General features: G+C 39.2%; 4 protein-coding genes across 5 annotated transcripts in view; 2 read left to right on the top strand and 2 right to left on the bottom strand.

Moving 5' to 3' along the window:
* Positions 1–1,302: 1,302 nt before the first annotated feature.
* LOC143375721 (uncharacterized) lies at positions 1,303–7,970 on the top strand. Of its 2 annotated transcripts, none has more exons than XM_076825119.1 (7): positions 1,303–1,965; positions 2,693–3,400; positions 4,111–4,483; positions 5,870–6,083; positions 6,818–6,982; positions 7,088–7,197; positions 7,544–7,970. In XM_076825119.1, the coding sequence occupies exons 3-7, from the start codon at positions 4,351–4,353 to the stop codon at positions 7,708–7,710; spliced, it is 789 nt and encodes a 262-aa protein (XP_076681234.1). In that variant the 5' UTR covers positions 1,303–1,965; positions 2,693–3,400; positions 4,111–4,350; the 3' UTR covers positions 7,711–7,970. The 2 variants fall into 2 exon arrangements, with proteins under 2 accessions (XP_076681234.1, XP_076681233.1); XM_076825118.1 differs by having other exon boundaries at positions 2,693–3,494.
* LOC143375720 (CDK5 regulatory subunit-associated protein 3) lies at positions 7,817–11,275 on the bottom strand. The gene is made up of 9 exons (XM_076825117.1): positions 11,121–11,275; positions 10,623–10,797; positions 10,312–10,550; positions 9,176–9,446; positions 8,986–9,116; positions 8,648–8,914; positions 8,375–8,583; positions 8,144–8,315; positions 7,817–8,069 (listed from the first exon to the last, which is right to left on the bottom strand). The coding sequence occupies exons 1-9, from the start codon at positions 11,124–11,126 to the stop codon at positions 7,998–8,000; spliced, it is 1,542 nt and encodes a 513-aa protein (XP_076681232.1). The 5' UTR covers positions 11,127–11,275; the 3' UTR covers positions 7,817–7,997.
* A 1,201-nt stretch (positions 11,276–12,476) lies between these two features.
* LOC143375740 (transmembrane emp24 domain-containing protein 7) lies at positions 12,477–14,028 on the bottom strand. The gene is made up of 3 exons (XM_076825147.1): positions 13,729–14,028; positions 13,277–13,522; positions 12,477–13,206 (listed from the first exon to the last, which is right to left on the bottom strand). Exons 1-3 carry the CDS (start codon positions 13,882–13,884, stop codon positions 12,991–12,993), a joined length of 618 nt encoding a protein of 205 aa, XP_076681262.1. The 5' UTR covers positions 13,885–14,028; the 3' UTR covers positions 12,477–12,990.
* A 3,384-nt stretch (positions 14,029–17,412) lies between these two features.
* Positions 17,413–26,507, top strand: part of LOC143375912 (uncharacterized) — a 72,054-nt gene continuing 62,959 nt past the window's right edge. Inside the window, exon 1 of the mRNA XM_076825545.1 lies at positions 17,413–17,664. The gene's annotated coding sequence lies outside the window, so the exon portion shown is untranslated. The remainder of the gene's footprint in view (positions 17,665–26,507) is intronic.

The raw sequence follows: 26,507 nt of genomic DNA, 5'->3' as shown, positions 1-26,507 counted from the left end.
ATCGTTCCTCGCGGCGTTGTTACGCGAAAGCGAAGATTTCACGGTAATCATTCCAACTAATCGCTTGCAATCGTCGAGGAGTGTTATGGAGAGGAAAGAAGAAGCAAGGGGAGTTAAAAGTTTCAGAGGTAAAAGGTAGAAAAATAATTCGTCACGACCACTTGAGGAAATTTATCGTTTAGTGGAACAAATTTAATTTGACACTCTGCAAATTTCGACATCGGGTACTCTACCGTGTTGTACGAGTTATTATTAAAAATATCATTACGATCTATTAAAAACAATTATATATTCAGTTGACGCTCCTGTTTAATTATTTTTAGTAATTAATTTAGAGTGTCTTATAAAGCTAAAAGAGTCGTGTAGGAAAATTAAATTATTTTCACTTTTAAATATTGCACCCTTTTTTTACTTTGGTGCATTAGGTATTTCCAGTTTTTCATTTCTCTCTGGGAGAGTTTAAAACATTTCAGTGAAGACAGTAATTACTTTCAGGAGTATTTAAAAAATTTAATTTTGAGTTTAACTTGCCTATGTCAAAGTTAATTTTAAAATTTCAATTTTACATTAAGTCACGTTTAATATTATTTAGTTTTAAATATCGGAGCAGGTGAATTTGAAATTGAACAAGGGAAGAGATGCGTCGAAATGAAAATTTTCTGTAACATTTGTCTCGTGTCAAGATTCGCGCACGTGACACTGATTAGAAATCACCGGTTTGGAGTATCAAGCAGCTGTTACGTGCACGGCGAGTACCGCTAGATGCAGCCCACCAGATTCCATTCACTGCAAATACCAGCAATCGAGGATCTTCTAGTTTTCCGCTGCAACGTGCACTGGGCAGTGGGCGAATCGGTGTATTCGCTGCTCGGCCTATACTTGCGATTCGAAAGAGGAAATAAATTCTGTCTTAAATTCAATCTCACATTATTTATACAGAAACTGCTGTGGCCACTTAGATTCGTAACAATCACATCTCTTAAGAGAATATTTAATTCTTAATTTTAATTCAATTTAATTACAATAATCGGATTAGTCAACCCTTTGCCACAATTAATTACAAATGAGGTAGAAAAATATTCTATCAAATCCGTTTGTGTTATTTTCAAATAAATTCAAAGTGTCATTTTGTTATCGTCACAAGTAGATTTAAAAAAATTTAAGTATTGAATTTCAATAATTGAGATTCGAGAAATTTTGATGGGAAGGCGAGATGAAGAAATGCCATGTGCGTGCTTATTTTTAAAAGCATGGATTCTGTACAAACTTCGTCTGAACTTGTACACAGAAGTTCCTTCAAAGTTTCGCTTAGGATAATTAATTTCATCGGACTAAATGCCACAGAAAATGACACAGTTTCTGGAGAGATTTTGACACAGTAATTTGCTCCGTACTTTGCTCTCTGAGCTTTGCCCGAGAAAGACACGGGCTACTTAAATTAACTCGGGTCAGATCTATGGTCAAATCTGATCTGGTAAAGGCAGCAGAGATCTACAATCTTCATTACCCTCTTTCTTTCGCGAATGGGCGTTACAAGTCGCGAATGAAAATGTGGAAACAGAGAGCCGTGTATAGAAAATAAGTGGACGAGACAGATTAACGTGGAAAGGGAATGGTGCAAGAGGTGAGCAGGTGGCTCCATACGCGTTACCAAAAAAGAACATCGCCCAGCGCCTCAGCGTGGGCCACCCGCTGCTCACCAAATCAAAGTATGAAGAGTTCTTCATGGGAAGAAGTTCTTCAGGAGTTCCTCGTGCCAACTCTAAGAGAAGATCAGAAGTAGACCCTTGAAAATCGCTGAAACGGAATATCCACGAACGTGAAGTTCTTCTACGTATCTACTAGGACCTAGGAAACACCTAAACGAAACAATTATTTATTTATGCAACCGCCTGTATAATCGCCCATCAACAGAACGTGTAAATTAGAGAATCGTTATAGCGAACATGGTGACGTTTTTTAACGGTACATTGGCCTCCTTTAAATAGTTTTATATTTTAATAGTTCTGTATATAGATCTATTATTTTCTTGCTTTATTGTTTGTTTATTTTTGTGCTGGATTTTCTTTTCTTCCACACTGTTTCCTTGTTAAATTTATTAAGTTACTAGCGTCCCCCGTCTCGACTTCGCCCGAGATATTTGAATGACGGATTCATGTTTATTAGAATTAATATTTTTTAAGGAAATTAAGTATTTGAAAGAAAAAAAACTTAATTTCTTCATAATATTTTGGAAAAGATAATATTCTCTCTAGGGTTTATACAAAAAAACAATTTTTGAAAAAAACCGGTTTTCGAATTCTACTATTCTAAAAAAACGGTTAAACCGGTTTTCGAATTCTACTATTCTCCAAAAAAAACGGTTAAACCGGTTTTCGAATTCTACTATTCTCTAAAAACCGGTTTCCGAATTCTACTATTCTCTAAAAACCGGTTTCCGAATTCTACTATTCTCCAAAAAACCGGTTAAACCGGTTTTCGAATTTTCACAAAAAAAATATTATTAAAATATCAAACTTCCAGAAATGCTACTAGGGACTGGTCTTGAGTTTTGCGCGAACATACAAATTGGCTCTCTCTTTATATAATAGTATATAGATATAGATATAGATATAAATATTGATATTGTAAACATTTACCCACCGGTCCTATACCCGTGGAATAAATAAAAATAATAAACTTCAATTCTCAGAAATCCTCAGCCCAAGGATGAAGCATCTCTATCTCAAAATGGAATAAGAAGGGGCCCCCGAGCACGAAGATAGAGCACCGAACGGCGATGGGAAGACGGAGCAGCGCTTAGAAGAGGTGGCAGAAGAGGTGACCGCGTCTTGGATCCTCTCTTCTCTAAGAAAACCGTCGAAAGTGTAACAGTAGGTTTCCCAGAGCGTGGCTGTGCGTCCCGTAGCTCTCCGGCCGACGAGGTGCCGTTCCTCGAGTGCTGCACACCGATCTGGAATAGAAGAGGTCAGCGAGGTACAGCGGAGCAGTGAATCAGGGGTCGTCAAACGTACCTGTGCTGGGTGGAAGGAGGAACAATAGAGGGAACCAATGGACCAGGTGCCTTCGATAAGACCAGCCAGTGTCAGTTCCACACCGCTGCTGCGAAGATAACAAGAAGACCTCTAATATAAGAAATCTGACTTTGGAGAACGCCGAGGGGGCTGTGTTTCAACATTCGACTGGCTAAGTCTCTGGCATGTTGACAGTGAAAAGTGGTACACTGGGGGAGGGAGAGAGACTTTGAGTTGAAATTTTTTCCAATGGAGATTTCGAGGTGGGTTTTGGGAAAATTGCCAGTGACATGCAGCTGCTTACTGGTCAACTGAAGTGACTGGACGGTTTAAGCTACTGTGCGTTTGGAATTGGTCTACCTGCGAGGGGATCGCAACACGTGGATGTAATAATTGATTTTTTAAATTGGAATTTTCGCGAGGGGTTGCTTTTAGTTGATGAATTAGCCTGATGGTAATTTTTGGGGGATTAAAGACTTGGTTCTCCTATCAGTCTTTTTAACAATTGAAGACCTTGCAGCAAGGGTGCGGCTCCATTTTTGATAGCTTTGGAGTTATGACTTGTAATATATGTAAAAAGAATTCTACATCGTTTGGCGCACGTTTCATGCAAATCTGATAACAAACGAGCGATTCGCTGCAAATTTTGAATCTTCAATTCTGCACCCATTACCGTTTTGCGCAACGCCAGTGCTCTGGATCTGAAAAAATTGCCAAAAATAGAAATAAAAAACTTATCAATTCAATGACTACTACTCATTATCTGGAAATATATATTTTTTCAATTAGCCTTCTCTTTTCAATGTTAAGTCAAAGCAATAATTTTATAAAAAGTTTTTTCCAATTTACTTGAAGTTGGTGAAGATGGAGCTGCACCCCTCTAGCTGCAACGTCCTCAATTGTTTTTTTTTCAAGTACAGTAGTTCCTCTTTTTTTAATTATCTTCCAATTACTGGTGGGTACATCGAGTGTCCAATAACTCCAAACTTCTAGGACAGGGTAGTTTTTCAAATTAGGCGTCTGTTTTTTTCAAGAAAATTTTTAATGGCACTCGCTTCCAGTGCAAGTTGAGTATTAAAGATTTTCCTAATTTAAGGTGAGCAAAGGCATCTCTTATTCGGAACAGCTTCGAGATAAGAGCCTGTAAAAAGACTAGCTGGGCGAAGTGGTTTACTGCGATCTACGATCGACGGACCAACATTAATGGATTCTTCAGCTGAACGGACTAAGTGCAACCTTGCGAAACGCTGCGATTCTTCGATACCAGGGTTCAGAGCTCGTATTATGTCGAGCGAGTTGGGAACGATTCGTAGCTGATATGATATGAAAGCGTACTATGAATCGCAAAAGAAGGATCAACGCCGCACGGATTCCTCATGGGCTTGGATGGCCACAAGCGATACATTCCAAGAGGATCTTCGTCTTATTACTTGTGCTACTTGTAACATTACCCCGTTACGAGGGTCGTGGTATGTAGTACTCATCAGAACCATTGCTTTTTATTAGCAAACTGATATTAACGAACGCAGGGACATTTTATATACTTTGGGCCTTTAGGTACTTTGCTTCAGAGTTGGGCAAAATGCAATCCAATTACAAATTAGGATTAAAATGTAATTGTGTAATTGATTACACATTATTTTCTGTATTCGTTGATTTAGGTAGTTGGCCATAATTCTGTCAACTACCCAAACAGAAAATAATGTGTAATAAATTATACAATTACGTTTTAATCGTAATTTGTAATTAGATTACATTTTGCCCAACTCTGCTTTGCTTTTGTTTTGAGAACGTAGATAGGCAGATTTTGTTGGAGAAATTTTCTTTGGAGAGACAAAATAATATGTTCAAAGATTTTGCAATAAAATGGTAGGAATTGTTCAATTAAAATAGTATTAGTGCTGAGGATATTGATAATAATAGTGATGTAGAAATTAAGCTCCTTAAATGAAAGAATAAATTAATTTATGATTTTATTAAAAACGACCACGCGATTCTACTTGCTGAAATCGCTCAACCAAACCGTGCTAAACGATCCGCAGCAGTTAGATCCTGTTGTGGCAAAAGATTTAATAAAGAATTTGTGAAATGGACTCTGCACGAAATATTGAAGAACTGCAGTTATTGCACTTTTATGCTTAAGATCACTGAATGCAGTGACCTGCAACTGCTTCGGTGTCATAAGTACACCGTGGCCGGAAGTGTGCCTCACTTTTACAGATCTCGGTGCAGCAAGCGTGAAACGAAAGAATGCACTGGTTGCAAAAGTGGGAGGCAAAGTGCGTTTTCGAGCACACTTGAGCTACAAATTGGGCCGATAAAGAAACGAATTGCCTCTATTATAACTCTTAATGTTAGTAATAAAGAAAACATGATTCAACAGGGTGCTAATGGGTTCTACAGATAACTAATAGCAAAGCCGCAAAGGGGGTGATTCTGCATGAACTTAAAAAATAAGTCGAAAACATTGAATAATATTTTTTAATACGAGGCTTGGTTTTTGAGAAAATCGACGTTAAATATTCGCTGGGTTATTTATCGAGGCATATTAAATTAATGGTGTATTTTGGAATAATTACAAGTTCCGAGTTATTAAAAAAAAAATTAACTTAGCTTAGCCTTTTATGCGACAGACAGTTTACTTTTATGATAATTTCCAAACTATCTAGCGAGGCTTTTGCCTGTAACAGTGATTTAGTTAAACGCCAGTACTTAACATGTCTTTGTACTATGCCTACATGATCTCGGCTTCAAATTGCTATGCAATTAAAATTTACTGCTGAAAGTTCAACCAATCCTGCGTTCAAGTGGTCTTGAATAAAGGACGCTACCAAATTTCTTTCAAACCATTACAGCTAGGTATGCACCAAGTGTCCAGAGGTTGATTAAAGACAGCCAAGTACACGAGTTAAACGACGAACCATCCTCTAATTACATAGAAGACAACTGGCAAGAAGGAAGTCTTCACATTGGTCAACCCAGGGAGCCATGGGGTTCAGTGTCTATGCAGCAACAGAAGGAAATTAATTTTAATTTTACCTTCAACGATACAAAGAGTAATCAATTATTGTAAGTCCAATATTCTGTAAACTCTGCCCAAAGCTGGGAATCCACCGGAAAGCTAAACTAAGCTATGCTGTGCTATGTTTTAGCTTAGCTTTCGGTGGAAACAGTTCCATAAGAATGTATTGAAGCTAATTTTTTTAAAACGTAGCATGACATAGCATAGATTGGATTTAAGAAAAAGGCCCAGGTGACAAACGTTATTACGGGCCCACTGTGGGCGGAAAATGAAGTGGTAGTTTACTAAAAAGGGGCTAGGTGTATTAGTACAGAAAGAAAATATAGTATTTGGTTAAAATCATAATTTCTTTTTGAAGATGGGACCCTAGGGGGCCTTCTGGGCAGGGGCCCATTTTGGGAGGAAAATGAAGAGGTAGTTTACTAAAAAGGGGCTAGGTGTATTAGTACAGAAAGAAAATATAGTATTTGGTTAAAATCATAATTTCTTTTTGAAGATGGGACCCTAGGGGGTCCTTCTGGGCAGGGGCCCAGTTTGGAGGGAAAATGAAGAGGTAGTTTACTAAAAACGAGCCAAGTGTAGTAGCACGAAAAAATGTAGTGTTTGGATACCTATACCTAATCATAATTTTTTGGGGGTCATAGGGCCCTGCGGGCCTTCTGCAGGGGCCTAGGCGGCAACTGCTCATCAGCCGCCCTGTTAAATCTGCTACTGCTTAGCTTCTAGGCGGATTCCCAGCTTTTATGCTAGAAAAGCAATTTTAATTTCTACTATGCCTTAGAACACACAACGAAGGGACTTTATCACATAAAAGGTTCAAAAGGGGCGTAGTACATCTTTATAACATGTTAGTCTGCGCTACCGGATGTAATCCCTTATCGTACAAAGGGTATGGGTGTTACTGTGGGTTTCTGGGTTCTGGGTACGTTATCGATGGAATAGATAGGCAAGTGTATTTCTAATGTTTAAAAAAAATTCTGTATACAGTCGGCGCTGTAAATCGACTTACACAAGCTAGATGACTTCATATACTAATTAATATCTTTTGCAGGTGTTGTAAAATGCATGATTGGTGCTACGATGCCACTGAATGCCCAATGTTTTCAGAGTACTTCATACCGTATTATTGGAGATGCTACGACGGTTACAAACCCGTGTGCGGTTCGTTTTACGAAATTTATTTTTCTTAGAATTTTGTTTAAGGGGTCATGCCTAGTTGGCAGGCGAAAAAGAACGTGATTATCAGGAATTTTTTGTGAAAAATCGTGGTCACCGCTGAACAAAATAGCTTCCGAGAGAGTGGCTGTTATTCGTTTATTTTTTAATATTTTCCTATAACAAAATTATTGAGAGTTGGTGAATGTATGTACTTTTAAAATAAGCAAATAGTTGTAAAACATATACATTGCATTTTCCACAAAAAATTCCCGAAAATCGCGTTCTTTTTCGCCTGCCAACTAGGCATGACCGCTGAATAACGTGCGCTTATTCTCTGCCTGCATTGTAGCCGTCGAGCACGGGAACTGGGGAGCGTCAGGATCTTGCGCTCAACGATTATGCGAGTGCGACCGTGCGTTCGCTGAATGCTTAAAACGTTATCCATGCCCAACGACCAAAGCCGTGTGCACTTCGTCGCCTTGGAGATTGGTGCAGAATCTTTTCATGGTCATGTAACCCATGAATCTCGAGATATAAATATATACGGTTGCGTGCATATGCCAAAGATAACGAGGGCGCACTTGAGTAAGTCCGTAACATTACGACTCAGCGAGACCACATATATTAAAACAATGCTTCGTTTTATTTTACTGTTAACACGTTACTGGAAAAGTAACCGTTCGTCCGAAGTACAAAAGTGTGTAACAAATTCTTCGCAGGCCACATGATACAGCGCACTCCATCTTTCTTATGACACAATTCCTATTTACATTGAATACATTTCATTCTCCCCATTCAATTATTTACAACGCACTTATGCCGCCCGTTAAACGGACGACTCTGTTTTTATATCTCTTCGATATATCTTGTTCTATCTGAAATTAAAAAGAAAACATCGCTGTAGCGCGATTTTTATAATAAAATTCTTCCCGAAGGATATCGTAATCACCTGCGCTTGTAATTCCTTCGTCTTCTGTACGAGCAGTTGTAAAAGAGGCCTGAGAGCATCAGTCTCCTCTGTGGCAGCATCCCTTTTCTCTCTCACAGTTCTTTGCAGGGCTATCATTTTGTCAATCAGACTTAGTTTCTGCTTTAACGACGACGCCAAGACGTCCACGTATCTGCGAAAGCGAATGGACCGTAGGTTTCCTTCGAACATCGCGGGAAATTGTCTAGTTACCTTGCGGAGTGTTTAATGTTGTGCAGGTGTTGGACTTTAGTATCCAAAATCTCGGATAAAATCACTTGAACGTTGTCCAACATATTCTGAGTGTTTTCTAACGTAGAATGTTGCAAGACAGACGAGTCTTGCAGCTGACTGAAGCTCAGAAAGTTCACGTTATCGTTACCTTTGAATTCGTACAAACGTAATTTGAGGAATGCTTCCAGCTGCAAGGGAACAATGCGGATAAAAAAGGATGTTATTCTGAATACAGGAATAAGACGTATATACCTCGAACAAGTCGTTGATAAAGTCACTTCTGGTAGTCGGATTATCAAGGATCGTGTACGCTTCGGTACCAGTGGCGTTTCCACCTTCGTGACCAGCCGCCTCGACAACTATCCCAGATTCCTCCAAAGAAACATTGTAATCAATATCTGCGGCTGCGACTTCTTCTATATTTCCATCGCCCCAATCAATCTCGCCTCCATCACCCAAGCTGACGTCACCACCCAAATCTATCTCCCCGCTCAAGTCGATCTCACCGAAATCAATTCCCTGGAATTTTCATAACTTCCAAACAGATTCTCCGAAAATAGGATTTCTAACGTCGCTTAAGCATTACATACAGCGTTCTCGATATCTTCCGCCCTCTTCTCCTCCAAGTTACTCGAGTCGAAGCTTGCGTTTAAAGGTGGCTCGCTAATCGATAATGGGGGCTCCCCGTAGATCCATTCGTACGTGGTAGTATTTCCCTTCTCTGATAAATTTGTAATATACAATATGGAAGAAAATGTCATTACTGTATTTTTTACGTACCAATTACATATTTCGCCATCGAAACGCAACCACTATCGTGCTGTCTGCCCAGAGTGTAATTAACGAAGCCGCAGTAAAACTCTACAGCTCCTTTCGCTAACTTTGCTTTCTCCGCAATCTTCTCGTAAATTACGGGCAGCTCTTTTAGCTTCTCAGCTAATTCGTGTTTGATTTGATGGCCCGGGATGCCTAATTGCTTACAGAGCGCGTTGAACTCTGATCTAGCTGTATTCTCTGATTTCTTATAGTCCCCTTCCTTTTTTTGTAAGTCCTGTCAATGATATTCGCTGGTAGTAAACATTATTATATTAGGAACACGAGTATTAATGATTTATACATGTTAGGGTCATCCAATTTAAGGGTGAGATCGAGGGCGGACGGCCCCACGCTGTCCTGCCTTCGAGGATTTTATGGCAGGGACTTAGCCTGTGTGCGGTCCTGATAGAGCAGGCCTGCCCCCAGGGTGCAAATACTTCCTCAAGTTCTGGGACCCGCATAACAGCCGAGAGCTGAACTGGCACCTTGCTAACTGTTGCGTGGGTTTTGGGAGAACTGTAAAAGCGAGTGTGCGTCCATATGCGTGAAGCCCAGCTATACTACATCACACAGACGTCCCGCACACTTATGTAGTTCTCCCGCAGTCCATGCTGTGGTTAGCAACGTAACAGTTCGGCGCTCGTCTGTTACCCGGGTCCCAGAACTTCAGGAGGTATTTGCACCCTAACGGGCAGGCCTGGAGTGCATGAGACTAAACAATCCTGGCGACGGGCGATAGCTGGTAGAGCTGTCCGGGATTCAGTTTTCGAGCCCAGCCGGGTACTCGTAAAATCCGGGTAGCTTGAAAAGTCCGGGTAGTTCGAAGTTTTATTCGAGTACTGGAACAGCTCTAATGGCTGCTGACCAAGTTGGGTCTCCCAGCTATCGGGAGTCAAAGGATTGATTGTTTAGAGGGAGATAGAGAATATGGGTATTGCTAAAGAATAGGGCCTCTGTTCCTGGAGGATCTGGCCACGGAGTAGGGAAGGCTTTGCCTTTTGGAAAGGGGACTGTGATGAACCACACGGCACTTAGCCCAGAACTCTCCCGGAGCGAGCGTCTTACAACCCTTTTTAAAGTCGCTTCTAACATATACTCACAGTCTGCATTTGCTCCAATTTCTGAATTTGCTTCTTGATACTCGGAACTTCGTAATTAACGTTTCTTATGAGCATTTGCGCAACTTCCGCGAGATATATATTATCCTTCTCGTACGCGTGCACTATTTCTTGCCAGTCTTTCATTCTCTGTGAGCCGTACCGCCCGAACACATTCTTCGTGTCCGCCTCCGTTTCCTTCAAAATCTCCACTATCTTCAAACAGTGGAAGTAATTTATATCTGAAAGAGTATAGTTAAGCATGAGCGAAGTAACAGGTTTACTGAAACGCAGGATACAGCGATTCAACGTACGCGCTCCAGATAAAAGTTTTGCTATGCCGTCATGGACAGGCATGTCCTGTATCGCGTTGTTAATCTTCTCTCTAATAACCAGAATGCTTGAATGCCAGTCTTTGCTGCAATGTCGCCTGCTAATTAACCATTCCAATAACTTTCCTGTATTGACGTCGATGGGGATATTTTGTTCCTAAATAAGATGTGACGTTAATACCAATGTAAAGTGATAATTGAGGACCATGAGGGGTGCAGCTCCAACTTCACCAATTTCGAGTAAATTAGAAAAATCTGTTTACAAAATTATTGCTTCGACTTAACATCGAAGAGAGAACACTAATTGAAAAACATATTTTCACACAAAAAGTGGTAGTCATCAAAGTGGATAAGTTTTTATTTCTATTTTTGGCGAATTTCTCAAATCTGAGTATAACAATAATAGTAATAGTGGTCGTTAAGTCATAGCAATTTCTAGTAAAATGTAATTTTGAATATTTTGGAGAATTTTAAATTTACCTCCATGATACAAATTTGCTTCTGAAATTTTATCCTAGCTTTCCGATACTTCGATATCTTATGCTCCTAGTAGGTTACAACAGCTGTTCAATCTTTGTGTGTTGTGTTCTCACAAAATTTTGAAGAGAATGGAAGTGATTACAGCGACTGAGTTAAAACACCGGCTGTCTTAGTGAAACGTACTTATGCATTTCCGGTAAGACGGCATTTAAATTTCCTGCTGTCGAACGTCACATGAACGTACTACATGCCACGTATTCCAAATTTGAAGGAATACGCAATGCAATCAGTCATCAAAATTTTGAAAAAATTTTACGCACGTCATAATGAACGTGGAATAACTGATAGTTAAAGTAAAATTTGAGAACTAATTTGCATATAAAATACCCATTAGCCCGCCGTAGGCACACTGGGTCCTTTATGTCTTGAGCAAATTGCCTCTTTTCGTAAACTTCCCTCCGAATTTTTATTTTTCCTAATTAATCCTTTAAACATTTGACTCAAAGAACGATGGTATATTAAAGTATAGACTTGAATAAGCACCCCATCATTTCTTCAGATTTTTTGGGTGTACCCACTTAAGGTGCGAAAATAATTGTGCCCTCAAAATAAGGGTGAGCTTCGAATTCTAATCATTCAATATTACGGGCTATTCTAAGTTTATTTTTAATCATCTTTTCAGTAACTTTATTAATTGAGAGGTATTCAGTTTTACATTTACATAAATTTCAATATTATATTAAATTTATTTTTATACTATCAGTGGCGTATTTAGTGTAAACAGTGCCTAGGGCAAGCGAAGAATTTACGCCCCCCCCCCCCCACTAAATATCATTCCAATTCCACCTTTTCTGTTCTACTTCTTTTTCAAAAGTGTTCATCACACAAAACATTTTATTTAGAATTTAGATAATCTATTTAAAGAAAGTGGAGCTGAAGGGCGGAAGAGACGAAAGTTGGAGGCAAATGAAGCCGAAAAGTGCAACAAATTTTTTTCGATGCTTCTCGAAAGAGGCATGCGTAAAGAAGCGTAAACTACTAACATTTACTATCCAAATAAATTTATTCAAGTAACACTACTTCTTTCGGCTTTTTTGCGCCCCCGGCATTGGCGCCCAGGGCACGAGCCCTACTTGCCCCACCCTAGATACGCCCCTGCATACTAATACGAATTTATAGCAAGAATATTAACCGAATTAAATCGAACTCCTTTCGATTTATTAGAGGATGAATCAGAGTTGGTTTCAGGGCTCAATACTGAACATAATTATACTACCCGCCTAAATAATAATACCCATTGCATTTAAAATACGTTTCTCCATTATTTTATCAACCCGGGGATAAGAAACTAGTCCCTTCTTCTTACTTAGCAAGCAGTTTAATAATTTGCAATTTGTACATTCGAGTGGATAAAAGGATAACGAAGTTACAGAAAGTAACAATCAAATGCGCAAATATTTTAATTTATTATGTTACACATTCGCCGTAGGAAATACGGATTCCCGGCAGCTTCCGGTACGCCCGAAGTATAATTACAACTTAATTGTTTACCACGAGAAAGGGACTTAACAGTCCAGGTACCCATATTCAAAAGTCCTATCTTCGGTATAACTTAATATTCAAATGATACACACATGAACGCGCATGCACAACATTCTTCATACACGCGGAAACTGAGTTCCTCTTACTATCCACCGTCCGTTCGCCAAGTTGCCTCTCGACGCCCAGAATCTGACGGGCACAAAGAGTACCATGGCTGATAGTTAGAATTTGTTCAATGCGACACTGTCTTTGCTTCGCTCAGACGGACCAGTTGTTTTATCGCGGGCAAAGGGAACATCGTCCATTTCGAAATGCACTAACGGATGCGTTATGGCTTCCTTTCCGTGAAGAAGGTCTTCAAGATGAAAACTTGTCCCACGGAAATGATTAGAATCGTGAGCGTCTCCGTGATAGACCAAACGAGCACACGTTCGTTCAGATCTTCCGCGCGCTTGCGGCCTTGCGCTTCTCTTAACCGATGGTGCGTCTGGTAGTCTAGAATTTTGTTCAGGTTCTTGTGCACCTCGTCCGCAGAAGACTCCATCTGAAAAGAACCGCTCTTATTCTCGAGATGTACATTCGGCGCCGACGCGCTACGTCCCCTACGCAGTCACCTGGGTCATAACAGTGACGTGCTCGCCGAGACCAGCGAGCGGCAGCTGCTCGCCCACTCTGAAATCCATGTAGACTAGCTTGTGCGAGAACGTGGAGAACTCGTTACTGAAACAAGCTTGGTACGCCCCCGACAGAGGTGCTGTGAACTGATACGAATCGAATTGCATTTTTATCTGCCTATAGATGATCTGCTTGTTCGGGGCTTCCAGAGTCACGTCCACGTCGTATTGTCCGCCCGTGACGACCTGGGGAATATTTATTTCGGTTATTAAACCTCCTGGTGTCGATGGAGTTTTTCGGCATATTTAAGTGTCAACGACGAAGCTTCGAGAACTGCGAACGTGGCCGATGGCTATTAAGTTCTGGCGAGTTCAAGGGATTGGTGAATACGGTTTTGTGAGTCCACGTTGATGAAATGAGCGTTGCGTTAGAGGATACACGGTTTACAAACCTGAAACTCGAGCATCGCGGTGACATTCTTCTCGATCTCCTGAAAGAAACACTGTTTCGCATTGTCGGGAAGTTCGAAGGTTAGCTCGACGCCACCAGTTCGTAATATCGTACCGAACAGCGAGATCAACAGCAAACAAATCGACCAGTAATCCATTGTTTGTTCTGTCCTTTGCCCCTTGCAAGTTATACGCTATCCTGCGTACATTTAAGTGCGAACCAATTCGCAAGTTGCAGTATTTAATTATTGGATAAAACGGCCCGACCGAAATCTCATCTAAACAAGCTATTTTAACGTGGCCGGATGTTAGTAGCGCCAAACGCGACTGCAGCGCCGCGGAACCGGAAGTGGCTACGGTCACGCCCGATTTTAAAGCACGGTTGTTGCGTTTTTAATAGTGAGTGATTTATTTATCTATTTAAGGGCGATTAATAGGACAGTAAGCTCGGGGAACGTTGGCATCTTTTAGCACACATTTGATTCAGGTAAAATTAATATTTTACTAGTTAGTTGCTACTAGAGGTTTTCTTAATTCTCTTCTCTTGGAAGGGGAAGTGCACGGGTATAACCAAACACGAGCCTTTTCTTGCGTAAAAACAAATCGGAAACATAGAGTAAAGTTTTAGAAATAAGCCTCCGTTTTAGACAAAATGGAGTTTGGAGAATTAATAGAATTTGTTAGGGAATATGGTACAACCCCGAATAAAATGAATCCTTGCGCAGAAATAAATAAAAATCATACAATAACTTCGTTCAAAGAGGGCGTTGTTCTCGAGAAGATCGATTTGAAAATGGAACGAATTTTTAACCAAATATAAGCATGCTCGATGGATTTTCAAAATCGATTTTCTCGTAAATGAAGTCTTGTATACAAAAACTTTATTCTACACTCTTGATTTATTTTTGCACAAGGAGTCAACTATAATTAATTAAACCATATATGCTGCAATATTTAAGAACAATTTACCAGGCTATTAATAATATAATGACTGATTGAAAATTATCCTTCCGTTTTCTTTTGTCCCCGTTCTAAGAACTTTCATGGGCGTACAATTGCCATTACTTCCGCTCGCCCCTCGCTTTCATTTTTCTATGTATCTACGCATCGTTATACTGTGAGGATCAATAAATTTAATGCAATTCCGGCATCGATGTAAGTCGATAAGTGAATTGATAAGTTTAATCACGTGTTTATACTCAGTATCATTAAATACATGTGCTATTGCTTGCGGAGCTAGGGGAATGTTAAAAAGCTTCCTCTACGTGTGTCGCATGATCCAGGAAACCGGAAGTTCGCCTTAGGAGCATCGGTTATAGCGCTTCATTACAATCTAACCAATTACATTAAGTCACCAATTTTTAGGTTCGTCGATTCTTCACAAATATTCAAGCATAAACTAGAAAACGCATAATCCTTTTAAACCAATATATTTATTTTCAACAAAAAAAAAAACAAGGAAATAGAAGTTAAAAATATGAAAAACCCCAATCATTAATTTATTTTTCTTCGAAGGGAATATTTTCGGAGATGATAAGCGTTTCTAATAACGAGCAGAATTACTTGCATTTAATCGGCTGCAGTTCGTCTGCGAATGATTTGCAGTTCTCGTATACGCTTCCTGTTGGTAGATTTTAATACTGCAAGCAGGCAAGTGTGTGCGCAGAAGTGTTGCGTGAGGCGCCCTAAGGTCCCGCCTACTATTCTAATAGAGTCTCCTCGTCTGTCGTGTTACTTATTCATGGAAGTGTGTGGTGTAGAACAAGTCGCGTGTATCGAAGGGCAGCGAGGGTGCCCGAAGGGTGGGGGAGCGATATAAAGGTTCTTTTCATTGCGAAAGAAAGGCAGGCATGACGGGAGACGCGAAATCGTACGTCACCTCAAGAATCATTTCGTACATACGTGTATCGCAGTATCGTTGTAATTATATTAGCATCCCACCATTTCGTTTTTAAGCGAACCACACAATTGCATCGGATTCAATTATATCGATATCTTAGGAGTGCATCGAAAATAAATTTTTCGACTGTCACTTGCGTGGGGTTAGGATGGAAGCGTGAAGGATCTGATTTATTACAGTAACTGGTCTCTCTTAACTACGCCGGGCAGACTCGATTCTATCCGAGGGAAACAGAATGAAATCGCGATTACTTAGATCGAATTATATAGATAACCGGCGCAGTTGCAGCACTGTGCATGTACGCCCGAGTAACGCAATAGGGTGTGCTTTATATACGTCGTGTATATACGCCTTATCGTTAATCTCGACTCCTTGCCGGCTCAGCAATAACCTCCGTGAATTTTTCGATAACCCTGCATAGCGTGCTTCAGCGATCCTTAACGATATCTGCAAGTCGCTCTAAATTTAACATGTTACTTATATCGAGAACGAAATCGATACAAGCTTCATCGAAACTGATGTGAGCCATTGTTGTGCACTTTCCCGCGCAAACCTCCTTGCAGGTTAGATCTCAATTCTATAAGAAAATCCGTTGCTGTTAATTACATGCTCGTTTGAGAAATTTTGATTAACGAGAAAGAAGGGGACATGGTAGTGATAAACATTTAGAAAGTCATGAAGAATTAGTTGGGGAGATGTAGTGAACTTTTTAGTGTGTATTTAGAGTACACGGAATTACGAACCCTCGTGTTTGGTGGATATCGATTTAGGCAGAAAAATAAGTAAATGTAGAAGTATTTTTATTTGTTGATCATGCAATGCGTTTAAATTGAGGTTATTTCAAGCGGAGGACATTTTTGCTCGGTATCGATGTTTCCATCGATATCGATACCTTGCGTGATACTCGCGATTAAATATCACGTTCAGTGATGGCGACGTTACGCGTTCAGTGGCAGCAATTAAACACCACTGTGCGTTTATTTATTTACCGTGCAACGAAGGCAGATTTTCTCTAGAAAAATTTAGAGCACCGGCTCTAAATTCGCGTCTAAGTTCGTACACACAGTTCGCGAACGGTATCACGATTACGGTGGCTTTTACACCTGCATACACTACCCATCAAAAGTTGTAGACGCAGTAATACTCAGATTTTATGTGCTCGCACGAAGCTTAAATTTAATGCTAGACGAAGGAAACGGACGGAGAATAACATCTAACATCAATGCCATGCAATAAATTGGCATACCTCATTTAAAAAAATTACTTAAAATTACAATAAGATAGTGAAAAATATGTAATATAAAAAAACTCAAGGATTTTTATCAATCTTATCCTTACTAATATATAAAAGTGAAACGTCTGTTTGTTTGTCCTTCTTTCTTACATTATAATCTATTTATTTTTTTTGTTTAGGGTTTTTTATTTTTCAAACATCATAAATAATTCCCGGGTGAAACCGGGTAGCGCTAGTCTTACTACAAATGTAGATATATATTTATTTACCACTCAGGCGCACGTATAAATTCGAAAACGCGAAACCTGGGGGGGGGGGAAGTATCGATCCCACCTCACAGGCGTGAAATTTAAGAACGTCTTTCCTACTTGACACGTGTACCCAAGTTTTGAGCGTCGGTGTACGTCTACACGTGTATCCGTGTGCAGAGGCAGAGCCGAGCTCGAAATGCGAACAACACGAGGGGTTTCTCCACCACGATTAACTCCGCCGGAGTGGGGAGGGAGAAGCACACGACCGCATCAGGCTGGCACCATGAGTTTTCGAACGACAACGGTAGGAGGCAGATCTCCTTTCTCTGTGCGCCTCTCGGTCTATCGCCAGTGTTATTTTTACACACGAATTTCCCTTTCGCGTAGCCGGCAAGAAATTCGTCCCCGAGAATTGTGCTCCCGTCCGAGTGGGGTCCCGTGAGCCCGTGCCGCGTGTGAAAGGAAAAACGCTTTCTTGCTGTTCCAGGCCGAAGATGATCCAGTGTAACGCAGGTCGGTGACTTGGGAAATCCTCGTGGCGGATGTCCGTAGGGTAAGCAGATTTTCAAATCGCACAGCGACTGATTTTTCCCCCAGCGTCGATACGACAGATATCGGCTATTTAACGGCGGTGGCGTTTCCGAATGTAATCCGTTCGAAACAGGTATCGGAGTAAAAGCACGGAGTAAACAGTAAGGGGGGGGGGGGGGGGAAGGGTTACGCGAGTAACGCGCATAGCTCTATTCGCGTCGTGTAACATTTTTCGGGGAAATTCTCGTGTGATTTATAACGGAATAGCTTGGAACTCTAACCAGGGGTGTATTTTTACGCCACGTAATTTTTTAATAGCGAGTGACGTACGCGTGTCGAAGTATTAGGCTTGGAAGCGTGTAATTAATAGTCGTTAATTATCTAGTTTACTCCTAACGATCTCATTATTTCGGCCTGCCTGGCTCCGTCGAGGAATATTCAAATTTCGAACGTTGGCTTTTCAGTCACGGCGCGAGCAAGTTTTTTCAGGCCTTCGTGGCGGCTTAATGAGTTTCAATAATAAACGATGGATTCCGGGACGCGTTTGCTCCCTTTCAAACATTCTCTTAAAAGTTGTACTACTGTTGACCTTCGAAATTGATTCATTGTCTTGCGCGTAATTGAATTCCCAGCGGGCAGGAACGTTTTGCCTGCGAAATATGATGTTTGGAAAGTGTCCCCGCGGAGCCGTGCAACAAAGAACTGACCATAACAAAAGTCGGACGAGCGGACTCGTAGGACGTTTCTACTTGTTTGGGAATAACGGTTCTACGGATTTGTCCCTTTATACACACTTCGCTGAATTTACAGTTCTAATGGCCGCTCATTTACTCCAGCGACATTTAAGTTGATTTTCTATTACCGTTCACTTGATTATTACTGTGGGGTATTATCGCGTGATGGTTGAATTTTGTAGAAGATTTAGGTACTGCATAATTATTGTCACTTTACCAAACCATAACCCAATGGTAATAATTAATTGTGTAAGTTGATCTTATAATTGAATTTGTATAGCAGAGTATCGCAACGGTTTGCGTATTAACAGTTTCAATTCCGTCATTTATATTTTGTGAAATTGTTGCAAAGTATTTCCCACAAAATTCCACAAGGACAATGCACTATAGGGTGTTTCATTAATCGAATGCTGATTCAATTATTGCTTTTGCTTAGAAAGGTCTCTTGAACGTTAACCGAGCGGTCGCGTATCCCTTTTGGTCTTTTCACTAATTTCCACGATATCAACGAACGAAACGAAGCGGTGGTTCATATACCGAGCGGAGGGTGCTGTAACGCGCAGTTAAAAATAGTCGAATATAGTAAATAAACGAAGCAAGGTTGACGGACGCTTCGCTGAAATAACCGGCTATATTAATAAATTCCCCCCAGCGCGCATGATACATTTGCTTTTCCACCAAAGTAAGAACAACACTGACATAACATTATTAAATATAAATACAGCTTCACTGAAATTCGTGTCAACGATCCTTTCAGGCACGCCGTATCGAGCATCGGTGACCTATAGCTGATGCAGATTGCAAACAGTAGTGATGGGTTCGAACTAAAATTTTCAAATTCTCGAAACTTATGCAACTCGAAATTCTCGAAACTCGAAGCGCTGATTCTGCTTTGTAAGTGGAATATCTTGATTTAATAACCGAAGTCAACAAAATTTTTGCATAAATCTAATAGTGAAACAGAATGCAAAGCAATATCCAAATTTTCGTGGCGCTTAATACTAGCATTAAAATCAACGCTGCGCTTTAATTTCTGCTACAATAATCACTCCCACAAATACAGTTTCCACATCCCTAATTTTTCACCCACCACGAAACTTATAAACAAAACAACTCCGCAAAGCTTGCCAAGAAGCTAGAAATATATAAACCGCGCAGAAACAGAGTGACAGTGATTGCAAGCAGCTCCGCAACAGTAACAGATCGCGCGGGGCAGTGGCCAATTAGAAAACGTATAGAAAAATCTTTTGCACGGGCAAGTGTGGCCGCGTACAGCGCGCTAGATTAGCCCGGCTAGAATAAAAGCTGGCAGCGGAGCGTTACAAATGGCACGTTTCTTCCCAATCCCCATTGCCAGATCGGCCGCTAATTATTAACCGAGCGTTTCTCAATTACGCGCCCGCGGCCGTTGACCTGTCCATTCGCGGATGTCGCCGCGGTGAAAAGCGGAGTTTATCGGACCCCGTGCACAGTAAGATCGATCGAAGAAGCACGTATGCACTATTCACGCGACAAGCCTCGAGTCTAGACAGTCGGGGCCCGCGCGGTTTTATGGCCGTCTTATGCCAAAATCGTATTCCAAGAATATAACTACACGGGCACGGTACACCCTTTATGACTTTGTGCTGAATTTATTCCCGCGGCCGGCGGTTCCTTTCCTTAAAACACCGCGATATTTCTATTTCCGCCAGACCCCCCCCCCCCGCCCCACCCCATCCCCGCCGCAATTTATAGAACTGCGCGGCCAATCGAAGGGCGGCATTTTGAATCGGTAATGGGGATCGAATAAGTGGACCGGTTAACAAGGGAGTTTGGAAATTTCGAAAATTCTGATTTCAATGAAATTTTATGCGAGTGCAGAGAATATTGGAATAGCCGAGGAGGGATTTTATTCTCTGCTGAAATTTATTCTGACAGCTTTTAAAAGCACCCTTAAATTTCTGTGCGAAATTTTTATTTCGAATAATTTTTTGCTCATCTCTGATTTAAAGTCATCGCTTTTTTTTTCTTTGTTTTTTAATGTAACTTTAGTCTTCTTTTGAAGATGTGACAGAGCAGTGATTCTCAACTTGTGGGTCGCGAAGCGTCTTCTGGGATTCTTTTTTTAATATTATTAACTTAGAATTATATTTCGAAATAGCAATTTTTAATGCGTTTTCTTCGGCTTATTAAATTTGTTTTACTTTATTTGGGGAGAGGGGAGGTTGCAGGTTATTTGAATATTATGAAAGGGGATCGCGACTCGACAAAGGTTGGGCAACACTGTGATGGAAAACTGAATAATTCTTGGATTTAAGGTTTTTTTTTTTAGTTTTTTGCAGCACCCTTGCAACGTTATATTAAAAAAGGGAAGCAACGTGATAACTTTTGAGGGGTGATTTCACCCTTTCAGAGTGAATTTTCACGGGGAATAAAAATTGCTATTTGCATAGTCCAATACGCTTTATTCGCACGGGGTTTCGTTGAAATCGGAATTTTTCGGGTTGGGTATGTTTTTTGGTCGCGAGGGGTGTGACGTACCCATCCCCTCGATATTTGGATTTTTTATTTCTAAGTTCGTTGGGAAATGGCGGGTGAAATTGTGAGGAATTTGGGAACTTGGATTTCGGTGGAGTTGAATATTGTAATTTATTATTTTGGTCAGGTTTCGAAATCCTGCGGGAGTCCTAAATTCTGCTGTGCTGGTCTAGGTGTTATATAGTAAGGTTCGTTCAGTTTGATGTATGCGGGGTGATAGTAGGGACTGAGATGGAAAATTAATGTACGGCGGTACGTGTTGGAGTGTTTGGAGAGTCCTGTATTTATGGCCGGCTTTTTTGCTGGCTCCTGCAACTGTATTATTAATTAAGTAGAACCGTATATTCTTTCTTATTTTCTTTGCGTGAACATATGATTGTATAGTAGGGCGGAGCGGTACTACATAGGCGAAAATTTAAATTTGAGTCTTCAGTTGGCCTGGGTGGGGGATAGTTGTCTTTTGATTAATCAAACACAACTGTAAACAAATTTTGGAAAAATATTCACGTCTGCAGGTTCCTTTTTCTTCTAAAAATGATTATATAATCGTACCATATAGGCGAAAATTTAAATTTGAGTCTTCAGTTGGCCTGGGTGGGGGATAGTTGTGTTTTGATTAACCAAACAACTGTAAACAAATTTTGGAAAAATATTCACGTCTGCAGGTTCCTTTTTCTCCTAAAAATGATTATATGATTATTTAGGAGAGAATGAAAATGCAAACATTTTAAGAACAATTAGTTTATTCAGACCCTCTTCTTTATCGACGTTTCTATGAGCTCCATTATCCAATTAAATTCGTACCTACACTTCCGAAGCATCCCCCACAATGTTCGCATTATTATTATTTCTACCGCCATCGCTGATAGTAGCAATGTCGTTGTTTCTATTACTATCGTTATTATCCTCTGTACTGTTATTCCAATCGCTACAATTATTGCTGTTACTGGTACCCTTACGTCCAACTATGTACCTATATTACCATTATCACATCTGATCGCTATTATTGCTTTTGCAGTATCGTATCAACCGCTGCTGCTTGCTATGAGATCGTTGCACAAAATTTATACTAGTAAAAATTTGAATCGAACCACAATTTATACTAATAAAAATTTATTCGAACCAAAATTTATACTAGTAAAAGTTGAATCGAACCACATTTTATACTAGTAAAAATTTATTCGAACTAAAATTTATACTAGTAAAAATTTAATCGAACCAAAATTTATTCTAATAAAATTGTAATCGAACCAAAATTTATACTAATAAAAATTTATTCGAACTAAAACTTATACTATTAAAAATTTATTCGAACCAAATTTAATCGAACCAAAATTTACTCTAATAAAATTGTAATCGAACTAAAATTTATACTAATAAAAAATTACTCTAATAAAATTGTAATCGAACTAAAATTTATACTAATAAAAATTTACTCTAATAAAATTGTAATCGAACTAAAATTTATACTAATAAAAATTTACTCTAATAAAATTGTAATCGAACTAAAATTTATACTAATAAAAATTTATTCGAACCAAAATTTATACTAATAAAATTGAAATCGAACCAAAGTTTATACTAGTAAAAATTTATTCGAACTAAAATTTATACTAATAAAATTGAAATCGAACCAAAGTTTATACTAATAAAAATTTATTCGAACTAAAATTTATACTAGTAAAATTTTAATCGAACCAAAATTTATTCTAATAAAATTGTAATCGAACCAAAATTTATACTATTAAAAATTTATTCGAACTAAAACTTATACTATTAAAAATTTATTCGAACCAAATTTAATCGAACCAAAATTTACTCTAATAAAATTGTAATCGAACTAAAATTTATACTAATAAAAAATTACTCTAATAAAATTGTAATCGAACTAAAATTTATACTAATAAAAATTTACTCTAATAAAATTGTAATCGAACTAAAATTTATACTAATAAAAATTTACTCTAATAAAATTGTAATCGAACTAAAATTTATACTAATAAAAATTTATTCGAACCAAAATTTATACTAATAAAATTGAAATCGAACCAAAGTTTATACTAGTAAAAATTTATTCGAACTAAAATTTATACTAATAAAATTTTAATCGAACCAAAATTTATTCTAATAAAATTGTAATCGGACTAAAATTTATTCGAACCAAAATTTATACTAATAAAATTGTAATCGAACCAAAGTTTATACTAGTAAAAATTTATTTGAACTAAAACTTATACTAGTAAAAATTTAATCGAACCAAAATTTATTCTAATAAAATTGTAATCGAACTAAAATTTATACTAATAAAAATTTTATTCGAGCCAAAATGTCTTCGAATAATGCCCAGCTGTGGCGTCCGCCAACCAAAACCTGCGGTCCACATGTGCCGCGTACCTTTTTCCCGCCCGGTGCATCGGTTCCCCCGAAAGTGCCATTTAACGGCACGCAGGCCTCTAAAATAGATATATTTTTACACGTGTAAAGGACTCGAATCGATCCTGGAACGGCCCCGCGTAGAAAAAGAAAAGTTTAACGCCGCTATTCTTAGACGGGCGGCGAGATCCAGGATACTTTTTCCTCCTCATTCATCCAACCGCGGAAGAAAACTGGCAGGGATCCTCTCTCTCGAGGCATGTCCAGCTAACGTATCCACCTGTTTTTTCCTGCCGTCTAGACTGGTTTCAGTTATGGACCACGGGGCAACGCAGACGTCGCTTCGCCTCCATTCCCTCGTATTATTCTCCCTGAACCGCGTTCCATCCTTCGGCCCGTATACAATTTCAGCCTCCCGAAGCGTGCTTCTGGCTTGTCATCGCTTAGAAACCAGCGATATTGTAATTAGCACGCGCTCGGTGCACAATACGCTGGATAATAAAACTACTCGCTGGGCGACGTTGTTTATTCCTTCGAGAATCATTTGAAAGGAGTAACCTTATTCCATCTTCTAAGCAAAGAGAGGAGTTAAACGATACAAAGTCTGCGACAACTGGGTTGCTTCTGGTTAAGCAATCATCTTGTCCACGGGCTGGAGTTGGGTTTCAAGCGCAGAGCGCGAGGCTTATTTCGAGTTTAATTTGTGGCACATTGGAGCTGTGTTCCTTTGGATTGTATTTGTAATTCGTTTGGGGGAACGATGGGGAAAAAAATGAAAATTAGAAAGGCACAAAGATTTTATTACCTTTTTCAATGCTTCTGTGATTTATGACCCACCCTGTATTACTAAATTTATTTAGGGTGAATTGTATAATGATTGGCACCCTAAGGGGTTATCCTTAAATTACGTAAGGCTTTTTGGGAGGGCGCGGGTCGCGAATTTCTTACGTTTTCTTACATGGGGGGGTTAGGTAGCGTCTTACGTAATATTTTTTTAATCTAATTTTCAATAAATACAAATTCTATCATTAGCGTTCCGGAAAAGTAGTTTTAGTTTACCCGAAACCGAGTTCAATGAATTATATAAAGCTTTAAAAGAATGTTAATAACTGAAAAAAATAGGTGTAAAAAATATTACGTAAGGAGGGGGTTGAAATATCATTAAGTGTAAAAAATATTACGTAAGGAGGGGGTTGGAATATCATTAAGTGTAAAAAATATTACGTAAGGAGGGGGTTGGAATATCATTAAGTGTAAAAAATATTACGTAAGGAGGGGGTTGGAATATCATTAAGTGTAAAAAATATTACGTAAGGAGGGGGTTGAAATATCATTAAGTGTAAAAAATATTACGTAAGGAGGGGGTTGAAATATCATTAAATGTAAAAAATATTACGTAAGGAGGGGGTTGGAATATCAAATCTTAGGAATTCTTATACCGTGGGAGTGATGGGGTAAGAATTCGCTAAAATTACTCTTACGTAATTTAAGGACGACCCCTAAGCGGAAATGTCAATTGGAATGTCTGTATTTTGTTTATGAAGCTTTTATATGGTGTTACTCTTCTGTTATTATCAGTGATTGTGGATTTCTCATTAAAATAAAACATCTTGACTACCTATTTAGAGTTTCCTTTTAAAAATATTCAATGAGAAACAAAAACAGGCGTACAAGCATTGGCACTCTAAAATTTGAGGTTATGTAGAAAAACAGATGTAGTGAAGAATGAAGTTAAACAGACTATTTCATTCACTATTAAACACCTGCAATACTTAGTAAATGTATATTTCAATCCATTACTGAGTTATAAAGCGACAAAATATAGTTTCCTACCCCTTATCAGAATTTTAAGATAACGCCTAGAACTCAGCCCTTTTTCACACTTTGCGGTGTTGCCAGATGTAAAATGCGTAGTTCAACTACTGGGCTGAGCAGTGTTGTAGTGAAAGAAAAATAAGAAATTGTAAAAAAGTACTTTCTAAGCTCGTACTTCTTAATTTTTGGCTTTTTAATCAGGAGTGCCAATGATTAATGCAGTGCCAAAATTAGTGCAGTTTACCCTAATTCAATATTTAAAATACTTAAGGGGCTACATACACCTAGGACTAGAAAAACTAGGATGAACTTTAACAATTTTTTTTTCATTGAAAATATTGTTTAATTTAGGAATCTTTATATGCATCGTAAAATACATACTTTAATGTAACAATTGTGTAGGGGAGACCGGGGCTAAAAGTTCCGGGGGTAAGTTGTTCCGACGGCTCTATCTTCAAAATAAAAAGAGCGTTGTACTTTAAATTATTTTTTCCGCGTGAGTTGATCACGCCACTCTGTCCCCCACTTTAATAGCGTCCGCGACAGCGAATTGTGTGGTTGTAAGCAAGGACCTATTAGTCGCGTACCAGATAAGTAAAAATTTTTCTATCATTACTTTTTGGTCTATTTCAATTATTTAACGTAGATATTATAGATTGAATCGTCCTTATGGATCAAATGACATTTAAGAGCATGGTGTAATAGTGTTTATCGTTTGAATACATGTATAAGCAGAATAATCTTTGAAATTGCAACATGCGTCGGTAGGGGCTAGTTGTTACCGTGACTTGGGGCACGTTGGTACCGTAAAAAATTACCCCGCCGCAAATAGGTCTGTGAAGATAGCACCCCCAAATTCGATTTTTTAAAAAAAACTCAACGGCATTCGTTTGTCCTTCGTTTGCCCACGTTTGTCCATAAAATTTTTTTTTTGCCCACCCTACAAAAAAAGTTATGAATAAAATAAAAAATTTGTCTTCATCACCCACGATGAATGCCTTTCAATTTTTTAAAAGAAGGATACGAATGTACCCGACCTGGCCACGTTTGCCCACTCTCAGATTTCATTTGCCCACCCTCCAGAATTTAAATAAAAAATAAAAACCTCGAAAAGAAGGGTACAGGTGAAGCGATCGCGTTAAAGTTCGATTATTCTCGAAAATATTATCAAAATCGTTCTTTCAACGATGCAGTCCGTTAGTTTAGATGTAGAAGAGATTTGCCCATGCATTAATTTCGTATGCCCACCCTCCAGAATCGAATTATTAACAAAGATAGCCAAGAAGTGCGTCGTTGGAAATAATTCGAGAGTATCGCCAGGCATCTGTTTACGTTTCGGCAGTGGCACTCGGCGCTGCGCCCCTTTAGTTAGGGTAGCAGCGCTGCGTGTCGTCATCGAACGTGCCGAAACGTAAACAGATGTCTG

The sequence above is a fragment of the Andrena cerasifolii genome, chromosome 13, assembly GCF_050908995.1.
Source record: "Andrena cerasifolii isolate SP2316 chromosome 13, iyAndCera1_principal, whole genome shotgun sequence".
Lineage (NCBI taxonomy): Eukaryota > Metazoa > Arthropoda > Insecta > Hymenoptera > Andrenidae > Andrena > Andrena cerasifolii.
This window is presented reverse-complemented; position numbering and strand designations above follow the sequence as displayed.

Excerpts from the sequence above, each read along its gene's own strand:
- LOC143375721 (XM_076825119.1), top strand. The coding sequence starts at position 4,351 with ATGAATCGCAAAAGAAGGATCAACGCCGCACGGATTCCTCATGGGCTT. Across the intron at positions 4,484-5,869 it reads ACCCCGTTACGAGGGTCGTG|CTAGGTATGCACCAAGTGTC; the intron begins GTATGTAGTACT and ends AAACCATTACAG. Across the intron at positions 6,084-6,817 it reads ACAAAGAGTAATCAATTATT|AACACACAACGAAGGGACTT; the intron begins GTAAGTCCAATA and ends ACTATGCCTTAG.
- LOC143375720 (XM_076825117.1), bottom strand. Across the intron at positions 8,316-8,374 it reads AACATTAAACACTCCGCAAG|ATACGTGGACGTCTTGGCGT; the intron begins GTAACTAGACAA and ends TCGCTTTCGCAG. Across the intron at positions 8,070-8,143 it reads CGAAGGAATTACAAGCGCAG|ATAGAACAAGATATATCGAA; the intron begins GTGATTACGATA and ends TTTTAATTTCAG.
- LOC143375740 (XM_076825147.1), bottom strand. The coding sequence starts at position 13,884 with ATGGATTACTGGTCGATTTGTTTGCTGTTGATCTCGCTGTTCGGTACG. Across the intron at positions 13,523-13,728 it reads CCGCGATGCTCGAGTTTCAG|GTCGTCACGGGCGGACAATA; the intron begins GTTTGTAAACCG and ends AATATTCCCCAG. Across the intron at positions 13,207-13,276 it reads ACGTCACTGTTATGACCCAG|ATGGAGTCTTCTGCGGACGA; the intron begins GTGACTGCGTAG and ends GGTTCTTTTCAG.